We start from the raw sequence: 22,462 nt of genomic DNA on the forward strand, positions 1-22,462 counted from the left end.
TCCTTGAAGAAAACAAAGTAAAAATATTTGGACTGGGGACATAGCTCAGCGGCAGAGTACTTGCCTAGCATGTCCAACACCCTGGGCTAGATAAAAGGCACCATAAGCAAAAGTAAAAATTTTTAAGCTGCATGGTAGGTAACCCGGGTAGAAAGCACAGATGGTCATGGAGCTGAAGAGGAAGAGAGAAATAAGGGGTGTAGTGAAAACAGGCTGGTGCTTTATATACTGGGACAAGAAATAAACAGTTAATAATGTCTAAAATTGTATAACTCAAGAAACAGGCAAAAGTACACCACCTAGAGAATGGAGACGATCCCCAGAAGAACTAAAGCAACGCATTTATGGGCTGCGGAAGTAGCTTGGCAGCACAGTGCCTGCCTGACAAACTTAAGTCCAGTCCTGGTAACAAAGAAAAGTAAAACACCAAAAACCACAGCTTACCAACATGTATCACCATTAATAGCTAAGTTCCTTATTCATCGTTCTAAGAACAAGAAGATTTCAATGCTCTGTTGACCACAAGTATAACGACCAGTGACAAAATTCTTGTTCAGATGACTGATCCTAACAAACCTGTCACTTTCACACTGGCCTAGAGTTTCAGGAATGATACCAGTGGCAAAAGGGGTTGAATCAATCTAGACAGATGCTGTAGAAGGTGCGTAAGTTCAGCAGTAGATCTTATATACTACCCAGCTGAAGTCATAACCCACAGTCAGGAACTCAAGCCAGCCCTCACACACATTCACGGGAGTCTGCAGAACGCTGGCTTCCATTATGCTTTGGATTATTTTGCTTTGTCTTGTGGTACTAGGGATTGAACACAGGGCCTTCTGCAAAGGCTACATCCTAAGCCCATTTTTAAATTTTTTATTTTGACAAATGATTGTGCTAAGTCACTAAATTGTGACTAAGAGGTTCAAACTGACGACCTCCTCCTTCAGTCTCCTAGAGTACTGACATTGCAGGCATGCACTGCCAGAATCGGCCCCATCACAATCTTAATTTTGAAAAAGCAGCACTCGTATAAAAACCCTGAGTTAAAAAGAGGCAGTCTCCCCAGGGACAGAGTGTCTTACTCTGCCACATTTAATCTGCTCCCTTACCTTATGCCACCAGGCGGGCTCTTGGTAGGTTTTCTGCATTTCTGACCCTTGCTACACAACAGATTACATGGTGATAACACACCTTACCAATGCCAAGAGTCTCTGTGAAGATGGACTGTTATGATCAGGTGGCAATCAGGAGGCAACTGTGAATACACGACTGACAATGATTCTTAGCAGCAGAAATTCTAGAAGGTAGTTAGCAGCTCTAGATAGAAGCTATTCCTACCTAAAAATTATTCTAAATAGGTATTTTAAAGCAATGAATCTCTTGGCCAGGCGTTGGAGCATGCCCATAGTCTCAGCACTGGCAGGCTGAGGCAAGAGGATTACTGCAAATTTGAAGCCAGCCTGGGCTACAAAGTGAGTTCAAGGTCCACCTGAACTGCGTAGTGAAACTCTGTCTCAAAAAGACAAAAAAAAAAGCAATGAATCTCTTTTTGAGGTATTACATTAGGGGCCACCTACGGAGAAAAAAATGTATGTAAGAATTACTGTGCATGCCCCAAAATCAACAATTATCTTCTTTCTTTTTTTGGGGGTGGGGGGTGGGGGGTGGGTGGGAAGAATGACAGAGGGTCACCCAATGCAGTTCGGGTTGGCCCTGAACTCAGTATATAGCTCAGCCTGGCCTCCAACACACAATGATCCTCCTGCCTCAGCCTCCTGAGTGCTAGGATTACAGGTGTACACAACCACAACTCACTTTTTAAAAATGAAGAATTTCTATGTAGATCTATTTGATTGCAACTTACTCCCTGCCAACTGCTTTATTTTTAATAGATCTAAGACTGAACAAAGAAAATTACTAAATGCTACTGATCAGCATCAGAAGATAGCACATATCAGAAATAAAAACTAAATCACAAGGTCCAATAATTAATACTGCAATCTCTATTTCAGGTAAACCTGTCATCATATACTTACATTTTAATGTCTCTCCAGCGTATGGTATGTGCAGCTTGAATCGGTCACAGTTAGGCCCAGGAGTCAAGGAAGTGCAGCTTTATGAAAAGCACAAAGAGGAGATATTTTAAAAACAAATTTTAAAGACCAATTTATAATAGTTAAGTAAACAAAAAGTGATTCATAAAGGCAAAGTAAAACATTGGGTTGCAGAATAAAAATGAAAGCAAAAAAAGCCTTTATGGTCATGGAGGAGAAGACAGCAAGCCTCGCCCTAAAACCAGTCATCTATCTATCTCACAACACAACTTATCTCCTCTAGCAACTCACACCATCAGTACTTCAAATACACCTCTCAAAGAAGTGCATCTCAACTTTTAAAACTAGGTATATCATCCAAAACAGATCTCCCGTCTTTGACGCCAAGAATTATAAGAGAAAAGTAATTTTATGGTCATATTTTAAACATGGACTTTAAGCTTTCACTCTGTTAGAACAAAAAAGCACCCGCTTTGGGCCTTTTTCTGGTACCAGATGGCTTTCTTTCTTTCCACAAAGGTACACGCTCCTCTAGATTTGGCACGCTGTGACTTTCATCTGCAGTAGAGCACTGTGCACTGCACTTTCTTTCAGATAAAATGCAAATTTTACATGGTGGGACTGAATTAGTCACCCAGGTCTCAACATTTTTTTAATGTATTACTTCACAAAGTTCTTTCTTTTTACACATATTTACTTTACAAGGTATCTCATGATCTTACAAGTCAGAATTTCAACTACATAACAGCAGTACTGGCCTCATATTTTAATAAAATGCAAATATAAAATCAACTGAGAACGTTGGATGTCTTCATTTCACTGTTTAAAATTAAGATAATTTACAAAGCAAGGAGACTGATTTTCTTTCATAACTCCAAAAGTAACCCTAAAGCAATTCTAAAACTTGAATTTATAAAAGCAGTTTAATTGATGAAGAAGTTGGAATAAATGCATGACTTCCTTAGATGGCCGCTTGCAAGGGAAAGGTCATTTGGAAATAAAGTCAACAAATACTGGCTTTAAAGACAGTAGCTCAGTCCTCATATCAGGTTTACTATTTCTTCTTCCCAAAACTATCTGAATGTGAAAGAGAGAGAAAAAAAGCCTTTGAATCAGATGTACTTAACATAAATAACTAGAGTATCCCTCTTTATTGTTAGGAACTTAAAAAAGGTATCAGTTTCAGAAATCAACAACAAGAGAAATACAAATTAGAACAACAGTGAAATATCTCCTTATTCTGGAAAGAATGCCTGTCAGAAAATCTAGTAACAAATGCTGGGAAAGGGGCTGGGGATTTAGCTCAGCGGCATAAGCACCTGCCTTGCACCAATAAAAATGAAAAAGCAAAAAAAAAAAGCAAAACAAATGCTGGGAAAGTGGCAGGAGGATAAAAGGGACCCTTCCACATTGCTGGTGAGAATGTAAACTAGTACAACCAGAATGGAGACAAATATGACAACTCCTCAAAAAACTAAAAATAGCACTTCCGGGAGAACATGGCGGACAGATAGCAGCATCTATGGAGGCTCTCTGAAAGACCCAGCTTAGAATTCAGGAATGGTGCAGAGTAAGGAATCATAAGCAAGTGGAGATATGCCCCGCGGACCCAAGAATGAACTGGGCTGAGAGAAATCAACTGGGAATGCAATCCTGGTGCTATAACAGGAACAGAAAAGCCTCAGTGTGGAAGTTGGAGCCCGCACCATTGGAAGCCGCGATTTGGGTTTCCCGCTGCCGCTGCTGCGTCTACATCGGCTCAGCAGGGAGAGAGACTCACAAAAACTGAGAACGGGAATCAGTGAACAGAGTTGAAAGCAGGACGGGCCGGGAGCTGTGCATTGACCTGAGGTGAGTGAGGGAAACTGGGACTCTTCCATGGCCTAGGAGACTCCAACAAAGGACATTCTGGGACTGGGCAGACTTGCCAGAACAGGGCGCTGCAGTGACTCCAGTCATGTATCCCCCTCTCAAGCGGGATTGGTGAGCAGTGCCTAGCCTATGTGACGCTGCTGGCTGAGACCCAGTAGGCTAGCACAACCCAGGTCCCAGCACCTGAAGGTAGATTGACCTGGAGGGGCGGCCCCGCATAGGCTGCCTGGTCTGCAACTTCCTGGTGCGCTGCAGTGGGTGGGAACACCTAACCAGGTGCAATTCAATCAGACTGTGGCCGACAGGGAAGGAAGCTGAGCCTCCTATATACACTTGCATATATAAGGAACAAAGAATATGGGAAAAGGCAGCAACAAGAATGGCTCCTTGGCCCAAAATCTTGAGAAACAGGCAATAGCAGACACAGCACCAGTAGATATAAAGCGCTATCTCCAGAGCCTCATAGACGAGTTCAGGAATGAAGTTAATAATGACCTGAAGCTAGACATAAGCAGAAGAGTTAGAGAAATGCTAAGTACCACCCAAGAAAACACAGATGGTGGAACGGAAGAACAGAAAAAGACAGGAGAATTGTTTAATGGAGAAAATAGAAAAAGCATAGAATAAGTGAAGCAGGTTCAAAGAGATTACCAGGAAACTAAAAACTCTATCGAAAACTGGCATAACAGCTTGAAAGAAACTAAGGACAGACTATCTGAACTGGAGGGCAGATTTGTAATATGGGAGCATGAAATGAAAAACTTCTTAAAAGTAACAAAGAAACAAACAGCAATAATACAAAGACTAGAAGATGATAAGAGGGTCTATAACTTAAGAATTAAGAACATAAAAGAGGAAGTAGGGACACAAACAAATGAACTACAAAAGCTACTCACAGAAATAATCCAGGAGAATTTTCCTAATTTAGCAAAAGGTAAAGATACTCAGTTGTATGAAGCATACAGGACCCCAGCCACCTACAACCCAAACAGAGCTACACCCAGGCATATAATAATTAAAATTCCACAAATCCAATACAAGAACAGAATATTAAAAGCCTTCAGAGACAAGAAACAGATCACTTACAAGGGAACACCCATCAGAATTACAGCAGACTTCTCGGCACAAACCATCAAATCACGAAGAACGTGGGGGGAAATAATTCAAGCTTTGAAAGATAATAACCTCCAGCCAAGATTGATATATCCTGCACAACTATCCCTGGAAATTGATGGAAAAACAAGGTGCTTCCAGGATAAAGAGGAACTAGGGGAATATGCAACCACCAATTCAACTCTACAGAGAATACTGCAGGATATTCTAAAAAAGAAAAATATGAAGAATCCAGAAATAGCGGCAGAGAGGCCACAATGAATGGAGCAGAAAACAAAATGAAGAAGACAAACTGACAACTAATGACAGAAAAAGAGCTCAACAGAAATGAGGCAGGGAAGATTGGATGATAGGAACAGCTATTTTGGAGAAAATGACGTCTTAAGAGGTAATACTGATTTAGTATCATCTTGTTTTGAAGTCTCATCAAGCTTTTGTTCTTCTGTCTCTATTGGTCTAAACAGGTTGTATCTTATTGGATTTTATTATATGTGATAGTATAAACAAAAACTTTTATAGACAAGGAGATTATACAGAAACCATTGTTCATTTTCTGTTAGTTGATTCTAAATACCCTGTAATACTGTCATTTTCTTAAATGGTTTTACATTGTTTTGATATATTTGATGCTACAGTATACGAAGTTATACTCAAAGATTTCAAGGAAAGAGACAATATGGTAACTACTTTTATGTCGGGATTATCTTGTGGTGAAACACTATTTTGCTTAAATGGTTATGTTTGATCTGCGCTGTTTTGCTGTTATGCCCTCTTTTATCTCAATCTCCATTTTATTATTTACTTTTTTATTTTTATCCTTTTAATTAAGGGAAAAATAAATAAAAAATAGCAGGATATATTATAGTAACCCACTTTGACTCTCCATTATCTTGATTTAAAGCCCTGTATTGCTCTCACCATCTTGTTTTGACTGATGTTCCTCTATTCTGTTTTGCTTGATAGTACCAGGTTTGAAAGTTTAGGCAACAGCTGTGAAGATAGTGGGATTCATTATGATGCCCATTCTGGTTGACTATTATCTACTTTTGAAGACCTATAATGTCTCCAATGTTTTGGTTTTGTTAGTTTTGTTCTTTATTGTTTTGTTCAATTTTATTATAACTGATGATATAGGCAATTCTATTAGAGATAGCGGGAGGCATCATGGTAACCATTGTTGATCACTTTGTATTATGCTTTTACATTATTATGTCCACCTTTTTAATTTGACTGACTCTGTTCTGTTATGTCACATTTGGTTCTACTCTCTTCCAAAAAAGTAGTAAGAACTGTGGGAGCAACAAAACCCAAAATGTGTAATTGTCATTGTACAAAAGAGAGGAAAAGAAAGTGCTCTAAACGATATAACTGCATGTATATTTAAATGTATAAGATAGATAGATTTAAATGTATAAGATAGATAGTACTGAGTTTTGTTGGATCATTGAACAGAACTGTTTGCAGTCTCACTGTTGGAATGTCCACTTTATAAGCTTTAATTTTGTAACTTGAACAATTATTTCTAAGATGACAATATGTAATCCATTAACTAGTGATTTCCTACTGTTTATTTTTTTCCATAAACCTGTATAACTTGTACCCTTTCTCTGCTTTTTTTTTCTTTTTCTCCTTAAATAAAATTTAAAAAAAATAAAAAATATAAATAAAAATCCCATCTGACCCAGTTCTCCCTTCTAGGAATCTCCCCACAGGAGTGACCGTCATCCTTACTACAGTGACACATTCATATCCCTGTTTACAGAGCATAATTCATAATACCTGCACCTCAGAAACAGATGAACAGATAAATAAAATGTGGTATTTCTACACAGTGAAGGACTACTTTGCCTTACAGAAGGCTTAACAATGCATCAGCAGATACATGGATGGATCTTACCACCACTACGCTAAGTGAAATAAATCAAACACTCAAGTGTAAGTATCACATGGTTCCTCTTATATGAGAAACCCAAAACATAAATAAAGAGCAAAATAAAGGTTGGATAACAGGAGGTAGGGAGATCTTTTTCAAATGGGAAGAAGAACAGGTGATACATGGAAGGAGGAAAGGAAGCGAAAAAGGATTTTTAAAAAAAGAGAATTGAAGAAAAATGGAAATGAAACTAGTTCAAATAGGAAGGTGATGAAGAGCTGGGGGGAACAAGGGAGGGATGAGAAGGGAAGGGGACAAAATAGATTTAAAGCGCGTCATGTACATGTACAAACTATCCATGATAAATGTAATTATTATATATTGTAAAAGTACTAATTTAAAAGTAATAATTAAAAAATAAAGAGGAGACTGAGACAAAAAAGTAAACAACAAAGTTGCACAAGCAACTGAACAGTAACTTATTTTAAGACTTTAAGAACATATTTCTTTTCAATATAAAATAACCTTGAGCTAGGCATGGTAGCACATGCCTGTAATGCCAGCACTGGGGAGGCTGAGACAGGCGGACTGCCACGAATTCAAGACCAGGATGAGCTACTTAACGAGTTCAAGGCCAGCCTGAACTACACAGCAAGACACTGTCTCAAAAAAAAAAAAAAAAAAAGAAAAGAAAAATAAATAAACTAAAATAAACTTCAGGGCACATTTTTTAAATTTTATTTAAAGAGGAAAAAAAGCAAAACAGAAAAAAGGGTAGAAATAATACAGAATTTCAAAAAAAAAAAAATACTAAGGGCACAATTTGTAAAAGGTACCAAAGTATTTCCCTTTTTCCAAGCTGGTGACCTGTTATTCAAAATGCTGAGTATCAGAAGTGTTTCAGATTTCAGGGTTTTTGTATTTGGAATAAATAGTCATACACACATAATGAGATCTCTTAAGGTGGGACCAAAGTCTTAGGTTGCATGTGCAGGTTCTACATCCTAGCCTGAAGGTAATTTTATACAATATTTTTAGTGAGTCAACATTTTGACTTCAAACCTGACATAAGATCAGGAGTGGAATTTTCCATTTGTGACATCAAATGACACTCAAAGTTCTGCACGTTGAAGCATTTTGGATCTTGGGTTTTCAGATTAGGGATGTTTAATCCACAGTATAATATTTCCTAATCCGCAACTAGTTACTTGAAGAATTAGAGAAAACACATAAATTCTAGCATTACAAAATAGAAAAGATAACACAGTGATAGCAAAAACACCATAAAACACTAATAATATCCAACCTGCAATGCTTTAAAATGAGGAAAAACATTCACAACCCCGAATTTTCGGAGCCTGAGGATCAAATTATCTATACAGCAAAATGGAAATTAGTAGTAGTACAGGAAATCCTCAGGATTCGATGTGAAACTGTCTTGTTTCTAAATGGTTACACTCACTTCTAAGCTACACTTCATATTATTTACCTTACAATTTAACAGAACTGGAAGTTTTTGTGCCCTGCTCCTTTGCTTCCTCCCTTACCACATCGCAAGCTGTTATAAAGTATATTTCTCCATCTGAGGGATTCACTTGCTCACTTGCTGTTGAGGGGGAGGAGGTTTCACTTAGGTAAGGCTCACTGAGCACTGTTCTAGGTATTAGAAATACAGTGGACAAGACACACAAGATCTTCGGTCTCAAGGTATTTCAATCCTAATGAAGGAAAAGAAATGATAAACAGCGCATTTACATAAAGATGGTTTAAGATTACTAAATGTTACGAAGAAAATAAGACAGGGTGCTACAATAAAAACAGGTGCCACTTTTATACTGGAAAACCAAGGAAGACCTCTAGAGAAGGTTAAATCCTAAACTTGAACAACAGGAAGGCACCAATCATTCAGTTCCAGCATACGGCATTCCAGAAGAGAGAGCAGGTGCGAAGACATGAAAGCAGAAACGAGCCTGATGCATCTGGGGAAGAAATCTTTATATATCTCGGCGACACAGCTGGGGCAAGTGCAAGAGGGAGGAGCAATGGACAAGGAAGGGGCAAGCAAACAGAGATTATGCAGAGTCCTGCAAGAGGTGGCACTGAACTCAGCTTTCACACCAGGCACAAAGAAGGGTTTTAAGCAGAAGAGTAACATTATCTTACTCTGTTTTGAAAAGACCACTGTGTCTACAATACAGCGAAAGAAACTACAAGAAATAAAAGATCAGAGTTTCTTTAATTGTGATATTACAGAACTTCACATCCCCTTTTCACAGGCATGTGCGTGTGATGCTGAGGATAAAGAGGACCTGACACACCCTAAGCAAGCACCAAACTGCTGACCTGCATCATCCCAGGCCACTGTCACATTTCCAACAGTCATTATTTCTCGCAGTTTCTTGCATCAAAATTTGATAAATAGCTTGGCTGGTTGGTTCTAGACCGCCACCCATGAAACTGCAGCCAGAGATCAGTAAACAGATAACTAACAGAACAGGGAAAACCATCCACCTAGCAAATCATTTCCTTAACAAGTATGAAACAGCTACTAAAGAAAAAACTACTGGTTTCATTTAATTTATATTTGTATAAAGCAACTTATCTTTATACACTTACTTTCAACGTTTAAAAAGTCAATATTCCATCTCTTAGATCATTAAAAAGGAAGGTTTATAATAATTTCGATGGGAGAAATTTTTATGCCCATATCTTGTACCCCAGAGACTACTTTAAAGAAATAACATGTACTGTATTAGCTATTATTATTCTTCTATTATTTTGTTATGAAATTTTGTTTTACCTTTTTTTGCATAAAATAAAAACCAATATTCCAAACTGAGTAACTTTTAACAAAATAACACTGTTGACAGTTTAAAATGTAACTTCAAATTTGTCCCTTAACTATAGTTCATTAGTGCTTACTAACTCTCAGGCGCTGTGCTAAGAGGAAATACCAGCCTGATACGGTGGCACACACCTGCAGTCCCAGCAGGCTCGCAGGCAGAGGCAGGAGCATCATACCTTCATACTTAATGAGGCCCTATCTCATAATAAAAGGAAAAATGGGCAGGGGATGCAGCTCAGCAGCAAGGCCCTGAGTTCAATCTCCAGTAGCACAAAGAAAAGATAAAGAAAAGGAAGGGAAGGAAAAAGCAAAGCGAATAGGGAGCTGCAGCAGGGAAGGAAGAAAGGAAGTGGGAGAAAGGGAGGCAGGAGGAGAGTGGGGGGTAAGTAGCAGCAGCGACAACAAAAACTTATTCCAGTATTACAGTGTAAAAAGGTTTCACATAAAGAACTACGCTATTTAATATACCTTTTCCTGATTTTGACTTACTGCAATATACCAGGAATGCACTATTTTAAAGTTTAACATTTGGGAGAACCAAGGGAATTGAACTCACATTCTATACATTACGCAAGTAGCAATTACCAGGTGGGAATTCTTGATAAGATCAAAGAAGGTAGTTTACTCTAGTTCTTTATTAAAGACACTGCAGTTAAACATTAATATAATAAAATGCTAAGCATTTTATTTTGCATACTCTCATCCTTACAGTCTCTTATTTTACCTTTAATCATATGAGTCCTAGTATTATTATTTATTTTCAAATTGTGGTTGTTTTCTCCACAAGAATGCAAGAATCTTGGTGCTAATAACTTTTACAATTTTTTTAATCTAACACAATACAGCACCCAGCACTGTGCTAAGCACTCAACAATGATAAAATTTTACCATGTATTAATAATCATAAACTAAACTAGAAGTTGTCATTTTGCAGGTGATGTCACTAATGCCTTGAGAGTTTCATGGGCACTCAGTAGGAGCACTGGGATTGGTCACAGATCTCTGGCCACATCTTAAATCAGTCTCTGGCTTAAAGCTAAACCTATTATTTGCTACTGTCTGGAAAAAAACAACGATTTAGACCATTTCTGTCCTTTAGCCCACCCAAAAAGAAGAAAGTAGATGAATCCAGGTTTCCTTCCCTGAGGACGTCAGCTTCCTTTGCCCTATTAATTACCATTTGGCAGGCTCTCCTACATAGCTTCCTGTTTTCTTGATAGTGACGTGTGTGCTTAACCAACGATATTTACCATCAGCTAAGAAGGAAGTCTTCCACTTTGGCAACTTAAAATAACAGTGAACTGTGAAACAAAATAGACTCCAAGACCAATAACTGCCTTGTAAACACCAACTGCAATGAATAATTGTAAGTTCATGATATTCAATACATTTTCATTTTACAGAATTAATTATGAACTTAATCTAATATCAATTCCACTCAAACTATATCAGTTTCAAGGTTACTACAGTTCCTAGCTGACACAGTAAAGAAGCTGGAAAACTGCTATCCTAACATCTGCCTAAACAGTTCTCAAAATGCAAAGGCATTCATGCTTCTGATACAATGAATCTGACATAATCAGCCTTGAGAATCACAGCCCATCTAGTTGACTAGACCAAATTTCCTAAACTCAAGTCTGGGGCTTTTTTCAAGGAAACACATGAATTAAAATTACCAAAAGAATGCAGCAAAATTGCACTGAGGTAGATATTTTTACATTGTTCTCTGGGGGAATAGTACTATCTACTTGATGACATATCAGATTCCTAATATGCCAAGTATATCCTCTATATCTCTAATGCCTAAAATCTATTTCCAGACCTTACTAGAATATGATGTTTTAATGGATTTCAAAATGCCATTACCAAAATAAGTGACTTAACTTAGAATGTTTTAAAATTAAAAATTCAGATATTCAGAAAATGTGTTTGCCAGTTCATGTGGCATCAACTGCTATTCCCAGCTTTTGTACCCTATCTCCATTTATAAATGATAGGTTTCAATTCTAGAGTAAGGAGTATTTTTAAATAGTGGTAGGTGTTCCCATAACAAAAGCATGGTTTAAACTACAATACAATTTCAGTAGAAATGATAGGCTCAAAGACTGCTTTTGACAGTCAATCAAGAGAGGGAAATCATTTAACTGTTTTAGCTGGATACTTAACTCATTAATTTTCAACTTTTCTTCATTTCTAATACATACATTTAATTCTTTCTATTAACAGATTAAAGAAGAAAATGAGTAGGCTTAGCCCAGTAAGTGCAGAATAAGTGATAAAATTAGGCATTCACTCATAATTTTAAATTTTTAAACTAGAATAATTTTTAAACTAGAATAAAAAGGTATATCCTTATTCCCAGAAAAGCTATCTATAAAAAAAAAAACCATAGTCATGTCATAATAGCAACATATTTTTCCTTTTGTGATGAGACAAGGATACTTGCTCTCTCACTATTTTCATTCAACACAGTCCTGGAAGTCCTAACCAGGAACATGGGGAAACAAAAGGTGTACAGAGTGAAAGGGAAGAAATACAACTGTATTTATGTGCAGAAAATATGTGCATGTAGAAAGCTTTTTACATCTTCGTATGCACTTTTGAAATAATCCTGTGAGCTTACAAAATTGCTTCACAAATATAGAAAATCTACTTCTATATACCACGGTTAAAAAAAAACTTTTAAAAATGTGTCATCAAAAATAACATCAAACATGATGAGGTTGTTGCTCAGGGCTGATTGTTTTCCCAGCATGCACAGGCCCCGAGGTTCAATTCACAGCACTGAAAAGGAGAAAATGAAGAACATCAAATGATCAAATTCAATGTGCAAGATCTTTATGCAGAAAGTTATTACAGTATCAAAAGGAAAATGAAGAAAACAAAGATACTAAGTTTAAATATTAAAAGATACATAATGCAAAGCTGTCAGCTCGCCCTAAACCTAAAAGGAGTTCTAAAATATAAGTGGAATGCCAAGAACCAAGAACCAAAACCAGACAAGCCAATGAAACAAAATAAAGCATCACATATTTAGAAAATTTATGACTGACAAAAGCAGCTCTGTGCTTCAGTGAAGAAAACAATTTTTTTTTTTTTAATAAATGGTGCTTGGTCAATTGCACATTCTTATAAGGGAAAACTTGAACCCCATCTCGTGCCATCTACAAAAATCAAGACCAGGTGTAAAAAGAAAAGTATTTTTAGAAGATAACTTGAGTAAAGAGTAATAAAAAAAAGTCTTTAAACTTAGATTACATAAAAATCTCCCAAAAGAATTATAAAGAAAAGGATAAATTACAGCACATTAATATTAGAACTCTGCTCATCAGAAAACACCATTCAGAGAATGAAAAGACAAACCACAGAATGGGAGAAGTATCTGAAACATGTAACATTTGAACTTATTTCCACCATTCACAAAGACCTGCAATTCAACAAGAAAAAAACAAGTTTTTAGCTCTAAGTTGTTAGACCAGAAAAAAACTTTCCTAAGTGTGGATCCAAATATGTGAAAAAATGAAAAAGTTTATGTATTAATTAAAATATGAAAAAGTACATGACTTAATTAGTCACTAAGGAAATGCAATTTAAACCTACAATGAGATACTACAACCCACCAGGATGGTTAAAATTAAATTGATAATAAACTGCAAGTATTGAGACGACTATAGAGGCTGGAAACTCTGCACACAGGAAGAACTAATTGGCAAACCTGTTTTAGAAAACTATAGCATTTTTAAACATGAAAAAATGTACACATGTGATCTAGCAATTTTATTCCTAAAATAGCTGATATGCATACCAATGTTCACCAAAGATATATACAAAAATGTACACAACAGTAGCATTCTTTGAAATACCCTCATCCAGAATAATTAAAATGTAATTCCAGAGTACTTGCCTAGCACACACAATGCCCTTTGTTCAATTCCCAGTACCACCAAAAAAAATGTAATTTCAAACTCAATACCAAATGCCATCAGCTATAGGCTTAGAAAAAAAACTTAGGATGTAATCATAAAATGAAATATTATTACAGCAATGAAATAAACTAGACATGTAACAATATGGATGAATCTCACAAATATGTTATTGAGTGAAAGAATGAATATATCATGATTCCATTATTTAAAGTTCAAAATCAGGAGAAAAAAAACTGTGTTATGGACGCTAAAAATAGAGACCTTTTTTTGTCCCATGGCGGTCTGGGAAGTTTAGATTTGTAATCCCATGGAAATGTCATTGGAATTCTAGCAAATTAATCCCAATGTATCACTTCCAGTGCAGCCCACAGCAAAAATAAAGGCACTAACTATTTATAATTATGGGGAGCCAAAGGGTCGAGTGAGGCCCAGATAAAGACCTCGACCCAGGTTCTAACATGGATTGTATTAATTCCTGACGAAGAGAGTGGCTAGAGGATGAGTGACTTCGAGAAAGGCAGGAATTACGTGAGCACTGTGAGCTGGGCTGGCCAGGAGGCCCGAGAGCCCCTCTGCAGTGTGCAGAGAGGAGGATACGCAGAAAGACCCACCAATCTGCACGACACAACCAAGGTAGCACCGAATGTCTTAGTTCCTGACGTACAAACTTTTCCACCCTGGGAAGTCACACTCTCTTATGGCGAGGTTCAAACCCAGTTGACAGTCCTGGAGCGTAGCCCCGACTCTGCCATCCCACCTGACTCAACAACGTCTTGGGAGACACTGGGGTGGGGAAACAGCCATTGCGGCCCAGCTTCAAAGATCACACTTGAGCACCTCAGCCAGCCTATTTGGGGAAGGACACGGCCTCTCAGCTAGGTACCCATCAGCACAGGGAGTCAGGCTAGGTTTCCCCAAAGTGGAAGGAACTGCTCTTTGTTCAAGGAGAGTTGTCCAGGTGGTCCTCCACACTAAGTGATAAAAATAATTAATCAAGAAAGTGATTATTATAAAAATAACAGTTTCTCTCTAAGGGGAAAAGGCAGTCAGGACTAGGAAGAGGCACAGGAGCGACTCCTGACATGTTGCTGATATCTTATTTCTTTATGGTGGTGACAGCACAGAAATGTCTATGTTTTAGTATTATGATATAAATACATGTTTTACCTGTGTTTTCATATCCCCCCGGGTGTCTCTAATGAATACTGAATTTTTGAGAATCATTGCTTTCAGTTGTCTTATGTCTGAGCTTAGAAGAATCACAGTAACTTGAGCTGGATTCTCTATGGTCATTGGGTCAACGTAGCCACCTGTGTTGCAAACAACTTTTTTTTTTCTTTCCAATGCTAGTAAATCATTTTGAAACAGCATGTTCTTACACTCTTTACTTCTCCTATATTAAAATTTTTAACTCAGTAGACAATTTTCCACAAATCTCTAATAGGGGTACACATTTATTTTTTCCAAAAGAAATGCACAAGTATTTGTTGACCATTCTGTGATGGGTACAGAAATGCTACAGGTAAGTGGTCTATATTCAGCTGAATATGTAGACAGTCCCCTGTCTACAGAAACAGAGAGGGGAGAGTAAAACTATTATGCAGTCCTCAAGAATGAAATTAACCCTTACCAGAACCCTACAGAAGGGCCCTGGTAATTGAATTTGTCCCCACAGAGTAATTTAAATGTCTTGAGGGAAGAATGAAAGTTCCACAATCTGGAAGTGTTTATGGTGGCGATTAACATGAGTCTGATGCCTTTAGCATGCTGTGATAGGCTTCATGGGTGAATAAATTGTTTAGCCTATACTAAAATCCTTGAGAAATAGACAAGCAGTTTACACTTATTCTTTAAAAGAATTTGTGGCTAGAAATTAATACCGACAATGCAAGCACAGGTATATCTTTCCTAAGGTTCTTGCTTTCAGATTTTTATTTTTTTATTTGTACACATTTGACATACGTATTTTTACATTCATTAAAAGGAGCAGGCACATGTACGTCTGAATGATTTTCATTCCCTTTTCTCTCCTCTCCCTCCTTTTTCCCTCCCTCTCTGGATCCCATTCATATTCGTAAAAGATCTATCTCCCCTTTTTCCTATTGTCTGTCTTTTGTTTTTAGATTATTTATACTTCTGGTTTCAGATAAAAGAAATAATGTGATATGTAACTGTCTGTGCTGATTTACTTCACTTAACACTGCTACCTCAAGCTGCCTCCATTTTCCTACAGATGACTAAAATGTATGCTTCTTTATGGCCAGGAGTATTCCGTTATGTACAAATGCCACATTTTCTTTATACAGGCATCTGCTGATGGAGGCCACTTCTAAGAGTTAAACATGGTACATTTGTTATCACCGTGACAGAAGATCTTCAACTCTTTCAAGAAAATGCCTGGGAGAGAACAGCTATGTCAAATGGAATGCCTATTTTTAGTTTTCTGAGGAATCTCTGGACTGATTTCCAGAGTTATACTAGTTTACATTCCTGTCAAAAATGTATAAAGGTTCTCTCCCCCGGCAGCTTCACCAGAAATTTTTTATTGCTTAATGTCTTGATAATAACCATTCTTCCTCAACTAAGATGGAATCTCAACACTGCTTTATGTTTGCTTGGTGATCAGAGACACTGAGCACTTTTTTCACACATGCACTGGCCTTTTGTGCTTCTTCTGAACAGTGCCTGTTCAATTTAGCTGCCCATTTTTTAACTGGATCTTTTACTTTGTAAGGTGGGGAGGACCTGGTTTATTTGAGTTCTTTGTACAGTCCTCTGTCAGAGGAATAGCTAGCAAAACAAATTTTCCCATTCTGTAGGTTGTCTCTTCTAGTGGGTGTTTCCTTTGCTGTGGCTTTTTAATGCAATATAATCCCATTTGTTGGCTCTTAATGTTATTTTTGTGTATGTGTAACTAGGGTTCTATTTAGAACATCCTTTAAGAGTTTTACCTATTTTATCTTCCAACAGAGTATTTCTGTTGTAACATTCATGTCTTTGATCCATTTTTATTTTATTTTGGTACATGGTAACAGATATAGGCCAAGATTCAATCTTCTGTGTGTGAAACACAAATTTTTAACAAAACTATTCATATAACTACTGAGTAGGCCTAAAATTACTCTTAAGGCATAAAGTACGTGGTCAATCTTGTATTTCTTTCCTTAGTCTCTCCCTACTTTTTCAGGTTTACTTTTCAAATATGATATGTGAAACTGCTGTGCTATAATATACATTATTTTTACAGTATGGCTTATTTCATCTTTCTTTTATCTAATTCATATGGTATATGTATTATACTATGTATTTATAATTAAAATTTTATGTATTGGGGTTTGTCATAGTTTAGGGTATGCTACAGTCTGAATGTCTGTCTCTTTCCAAAATTCTCGTAACCAAATGTAGTCCCCAGTGCGCTGGTATTAAGTGAGAGACGCCGCATCATGAAAGCCCTGCTTAGTAAGCCTGGTGTCTTTTTAGGGGCCTGCAGGAGACTTCTGCCCCGCTTCCCCTTCTACCATGAGGACGCACAGAGGGGACCATGTAGGAGGAACAGGTCTTCCCCAGAACTGGGAACAGTAAATTTCTGTTGCTAACAAATTACCCAGTGTAAAGTATTTTGTGATAGCAGTCCAAACAGACAAATATAGAGCAAATAATCAAAAAGGTTCAGCAATCACTGCTCTAAGAGATAGAAAAAGAATCTCTATTCTGTAATAAGCCAAAAATCGAAACATGAAAATTGATGCAATTTAAATAACAATTCAAAACAATTAACATGATTAACTGCCAAATTAATTGTTAAAGAATACAACACAATTGGATTTTAAAAAGCAGAGAAACCACTTGTACCTAAAGTAATGAAGAAAAAATGGCCTATCAAGAATGAATTGGATCAGTCAGGGCAAAGGAAGCAGAAATATTTCTCTGCAATTGTCCTTAAGCAGAGCAAAACTGGAGACAGACACTCTGCTGGACAGGAAGCTCTAAGAAGAAACAGTGTGCTATAGCCTGATCTCTTAGCATGCAGCAGTGTACCCTGGCCCACAGAAGACACCTGAACACTATTTCAGAAATAATACCAGTGAGAATGTAGAGCTAGGAAAGACCAACACACTCAAAGATCATGCCAATGTAAAACAAATTACATAAAGGTCATGGTCAAATTGGAATTCCAACTGTGGGAATGCGTAATGTCAAATTTATAAATGTTATAGAGGCCAATGCTAGTTTACATACTCATTTTCCACATTTCATGTACAATGTAATTTTATAAAAGGTAATTTTTAGGACCAGGGATGTAGCTCAGCAGCACAAGTGCCTGCCGGGCAAGCACAAGGTCCTGAATTCGATTCCCAGTACTAAAAAAAAATTAATTTTTATACTAAACACTATTAATTATTTCAATAAAAACAGGGCCATAGGGCCCTGTTTAGGCCATCATTTTCACCTGTTGACTTAAAGCATGTCCAAAGGGAATATATTCCTTATTTACTGGCTACTAAAAGCTATATTTTATATTATTTGCTCACTTTTCTGTACTCTGAAGGCTTTATATTTTTATATTATTTGCTCCTATTCACCTAAATCCCATCTAAATCCTGCATAGACAGCAAAGGACTGATTTATCTTGGTATGCCCCGATAGTAAAGATTCTTAAAGGGAATATACAGAGCTCTGATGTGTTTCCCTTATTTGCTTTGAAATTATATACTTTATGTTGGCATCGTCACAGTACTTACTAGGTACTCTAGCTTTGTATTTCTTATACAAAGTAAATTTCAGTGAGTAGAGAAAATATGGGTGAACACAGATTAAAGACTGAATTGTAAACATTCTCTACTTAAAATCTGTGCTTCTTTTAGTACACATAACAAATACAAAAAGCAACGATGCTCTGAGTTTTCACTGATACAACTGAAAAATTTAGCAATTTTAAGAGAAGTCTTCATTCTTAAAATCACCTACCATTGTTGGGGTCTGTACCTAGGTTCCCCAACCTCTCAAATGACTGCACAGTGAAGGTCGAAAGGAATGAAACACACGGCATGATTTTAGGGCTACAGGAGAACTAAAATCCTCAGCAGAGCTCGTAACTCTACTAGCCAGCGGCTAAGTGACCCTGGGCAGCCCATAGTTAATCAGAATAAGCAAGGAGTTGAGTGGACAAGGGAGGAAACCTGAGCAGGATCTTGGGAGGTGTTCAAGGACCCCTCAGAGCAACAGACGATGCTAATTAAGAAAGACTATCCAGAAAGTGTCCGGGTGGCCTCAGCTGTGGCCTGTCTTGCACCCTGAGGTGTCTCCTGGTTTTCAGTTCAGCCGTGCCAGGGCCACGCCACAGCCCTGCACGTGTACCCAGGTCCAACATACCATATTTTTAATTTTTTAATTAGATTATACAGTATCTATTATCTTACTTCTGAGAACTGTTTTAAAAAGCCAAATCAACCAGACATGGCAGCACATGCCTATAATCCGGCACTCAGGAAACTGAGGCATGAGGATTGCCGAGAGTTTGAGACCAGCCCAGAGTTCATAGTAAGTCCCAGGATATCCTGACTCCAGAGAGAGACCCTGTCTCAAAAATCAAAGAAAACAAATAAATAGAAAGTCAATTCCTAGACTATCAGAAGATGGAAATCTTTCTAGAGTAGTGTTATTTGGAATCCATGGACCAGTTCTGGTCTATAAACAATTATTATTTTATAATGAGAAAAGCACAGAAATTAAGTGTATGGATTTTAAAAATTTTAAAGCACTGTGTAAAAATAACGTTAAGGCTGATAAAACCAGTAAAAAAAAAAGGTCAAGGCTGGTATTTCTTGCTTTTTCATCTCATTTTTCTACTAATCTGTCTTATGGTGCTTTACAAAAGTTATCAGTTTGTGATTTACTGGAATTTGTTCAAAGCTCTGATCTATAAGATAATTTGAGAAACATTTCACTAAAGATTCTGTAATGCTAAAGACAAACGATTTTACTTTGATGTCCTCCAACCTCCTTATCATCTTGACTTTCCCATAACAGCACCCTGTTATTTCCCTTTTTCTAAGTGTTCTTTTGATAGCCCTAAGTGGACAGGAGTATCAGTAGACTTCATTGCCTAAAATTTGCCACCAGATCATCTGACTACTCAGAACTAGTAAGGCTACTTGATTTTCATCCAGATGTAGCTCTAACGTATTCTTAGATTCATTTCTCATAAAAAGATATTAATTGATGACCCAGTTAGAAGGGAGTCACTCAACCTTGAAATATGAATGCTAGCATAAATTTGTAGGATTTCCTCATAAATCTTTAGAAATCCTAAACGTCATGCTCACTTTTACAACCTCAGCCTCCACATCTAAAGAAATGAACTGTTCATATCCTGAAATCATAGTTACAAATCTACAATCTCTTAAATTCCACCTATCTGGCTATACTTCCCATCTTCCATTGAAGTACACTGGCCCTCTGAAATCTTTTCTTAAAAATTCCTTTAATTTCTTGGGGCTGGGGATTTAGCTCAGCGGCATAAACGCCTGCCTTGCAAGCAGGTAGTCAGTCATGAGTTCGATCCCTGGTACCGATAAAAACAAAAAAAAAAAAAAAACAGTAAAAATTCCTTTAATTTCTTACATAAATATGTGTGATTATATACATAATATTTATAAAAACCTACAAATGATAGTTCTAAAAGATATTTCTTTATATAAAATTTGACAAATATTGTCTAAGGAAAATTAAATAAAGCCAGAAACTATTCCAGAAAGCTAATAATTACATCATACATTTAATTAAGATTTACATCATTCAAACTTTCAATTCTTCACTAATTTGTAAAATGGAAAAACTGAAACAAAATGAGAATGAAAGAGACTTGGAATTCAAGTCAAAAGTAATCAATGAGAAACTTAAAAGAACTACCTGCGGTTGATGTCTGCCCCATTGCAACAAGGACATTTTGCCCCTCCTCAACCCTTTTAGCTACCTACGAATTCTTCTCAGATTACCTACTGCTCTAAGATCTAGCCCACCTGTGACAAATTATCACACAGAAAACATTCCCATTTAAAACTATTGCATTTGCTGAATCATTTTTGATACTAAATGAGTCTTTTGTCTTTTAGTCTCCTAAGAAGTTTCTATCTAAATTCTACCCTGTAATTGCTTTCTTTTTATTAGACCATGTTTGCATTGCTCGTGGGGAGCTGATAGGTATCACATCTCTGTTCCTCTCTTCATCCCCTTCCTTAACATTCCCACTCCCATCTCTTTTTTTTTTTTTTTTATCAGTACCGGGGATCAAACTCATGACCGCCTGCTTGCAAGGCAGGTGCTTATGCCGCTGAGCTAAATCCCCAGCCCTCATTCCCATCTCTTGACCTGCTTTCCATTTGCGAAAGATCTAAAGTATCTTCCTCGTTCCCATTACCTTTTTTCTATTACCTTTTATTTTACTTTTTGTTTACAATTTGTATATCTCATATAAAAATGTGATATTTAAGCTTACGTATCTGATTTATTTCACTTCATGTTATGGTTTCAAGATGCATCCATTTTCCTGCAAATGCCTCAAGTTTATCCCACTTAAGGGCAGAATAGTCCTCCACTGTACAGAAATACCACATTTTCTTTAGGCATCATTTGTTGATGGATATATACGTTGCTTGCAAGATTAAGCTATTATGAATTACGCTACTATCAACATGGATATGCATGTATCACTGTAATCTTCTGTAAAGAGCCCTAACAGGAGAGGAGCTGGTCAAAGGGAACTTCTAGTTTCAGGTTTTGGAGGACCCTCCATACTAGTTTTCATAGTGGTTATACATTCCCACCAACAATGTACAAGGTTCCTCTTCTCCCCCACAGCCTCGTCAGCACTTGTTACTATTTGATTTCTTGATGATGGCCAATCTCTCTGGGCTAAGATGGAATCTCAGTATGGTTTTACTTTGCATTTCTCTAATGGCCAGTAATGCTGAGGATTTCTTCATGTATTTATTAGCCATTAGTGGTCCTTATGTGCCATGTCTATTCATTTCACTTGCCCACTTTTTACTGGCTCTTTTATTTTGGGGTGCCTAATTATTTTAAGTTCTTTATATATTCTAGATCAGTGGTGGGGAACCCACGCACACATTATTTGTTTTTCCATTAAGTAAAAGATGTTGACATATGAGTTGTTTTTTCTAAACTTAAGCAGTTTTAATTGCAGTGTTGGCTCTTCACGATAAAGAAGTGGGTTTGAGATTGCAATTCAGGCCCTCCCCTCTAAAAGGTTCACCACCATTGTTCTAGATATTAGTCCTCGGATGACTAGCTGGCAAAATTTTTTCATTCTATAGGCCGTCTTTTTACTGTGTTAGTTGTTTCTTTTGCTATGAGGAAGCTTTTTCATTGGATATTATTGCATCTATTGATTCTCAAAGTATGTACTGTGCAGTCAAAATTCTGTTTGTAATGTCCTACCCTATGCCTCTGACTTCAAGCATTTTACCTATTTTGTATTTCAGCATGTTAAATATCTCTGATCTCACATTTACTTCTTTGATCCATTTTGATGTTAGTTTAGAACACAGTGAGAGAGACAGGTGTAGATTCAATCTCCTGCATGTTGACAGTTTTTTCAGCACTATTTATTAAAAAGGCTATCTTTCTTCCAGTGTATGTTTTTAGCCCCTTGGTAAAAGACCAAACAGTTTTATGTGCCTAGGGTTGGTTCTTCATCTATTCTGTTCCATGATCTATATGCCTGCTTTTGTGCCAGCACCATGCTGTTTTTATCACT

General features: G+C 37.1%; 1 protein-coding gene across 7 annotated transcripts in view; it reads right to left on the bottom strand.

The window, feature by feature from the left end:
* Window positions 1-22,462, bottom strand: part of Babam2 (BRISC and BRCA1 A complex member 2) — a 383,627-nt gene that overhangs the window by 330,069 nt on the left and 31,096 nt on the right. For all 7 annotated transcript variants that reach the window (XR_010040993.1, XM_063230452.1, XM_063230445.1 and 4 more), the window contains exon 3: window positions 2,037-2,113. Coding sequence is in view for 6 of the 7 variants with exons in the window: in XM_063230452.1 (XP_063086522.1) it covers window positions 2,037-2,113 (77 nt within the window). In the remaining variant the exon portion in view is untranslated. The remainder of the gene's footprint in view (window positions 1-2,036; window positions 2,114-22,462) is intronic.

This window comes from Cavia porcellus, unplaced genomic scaffold (assembly GCF_034190915.1).
Source record: "Cavia porcellus strain 051 isolate PalLab524CR breed Dunkin Hartley unplaced genomic scaffold, mCavPor4.1 scaffold_1, whole genome shotgun sequence".
In the NCBI taxonomy this organism is placed as follows: domain Eukaryota; kingdom Metazoa; phylum Chordata; class Mammalia; order Rodentia; family Caviidae; genus Cavia; species Cavia porcellus.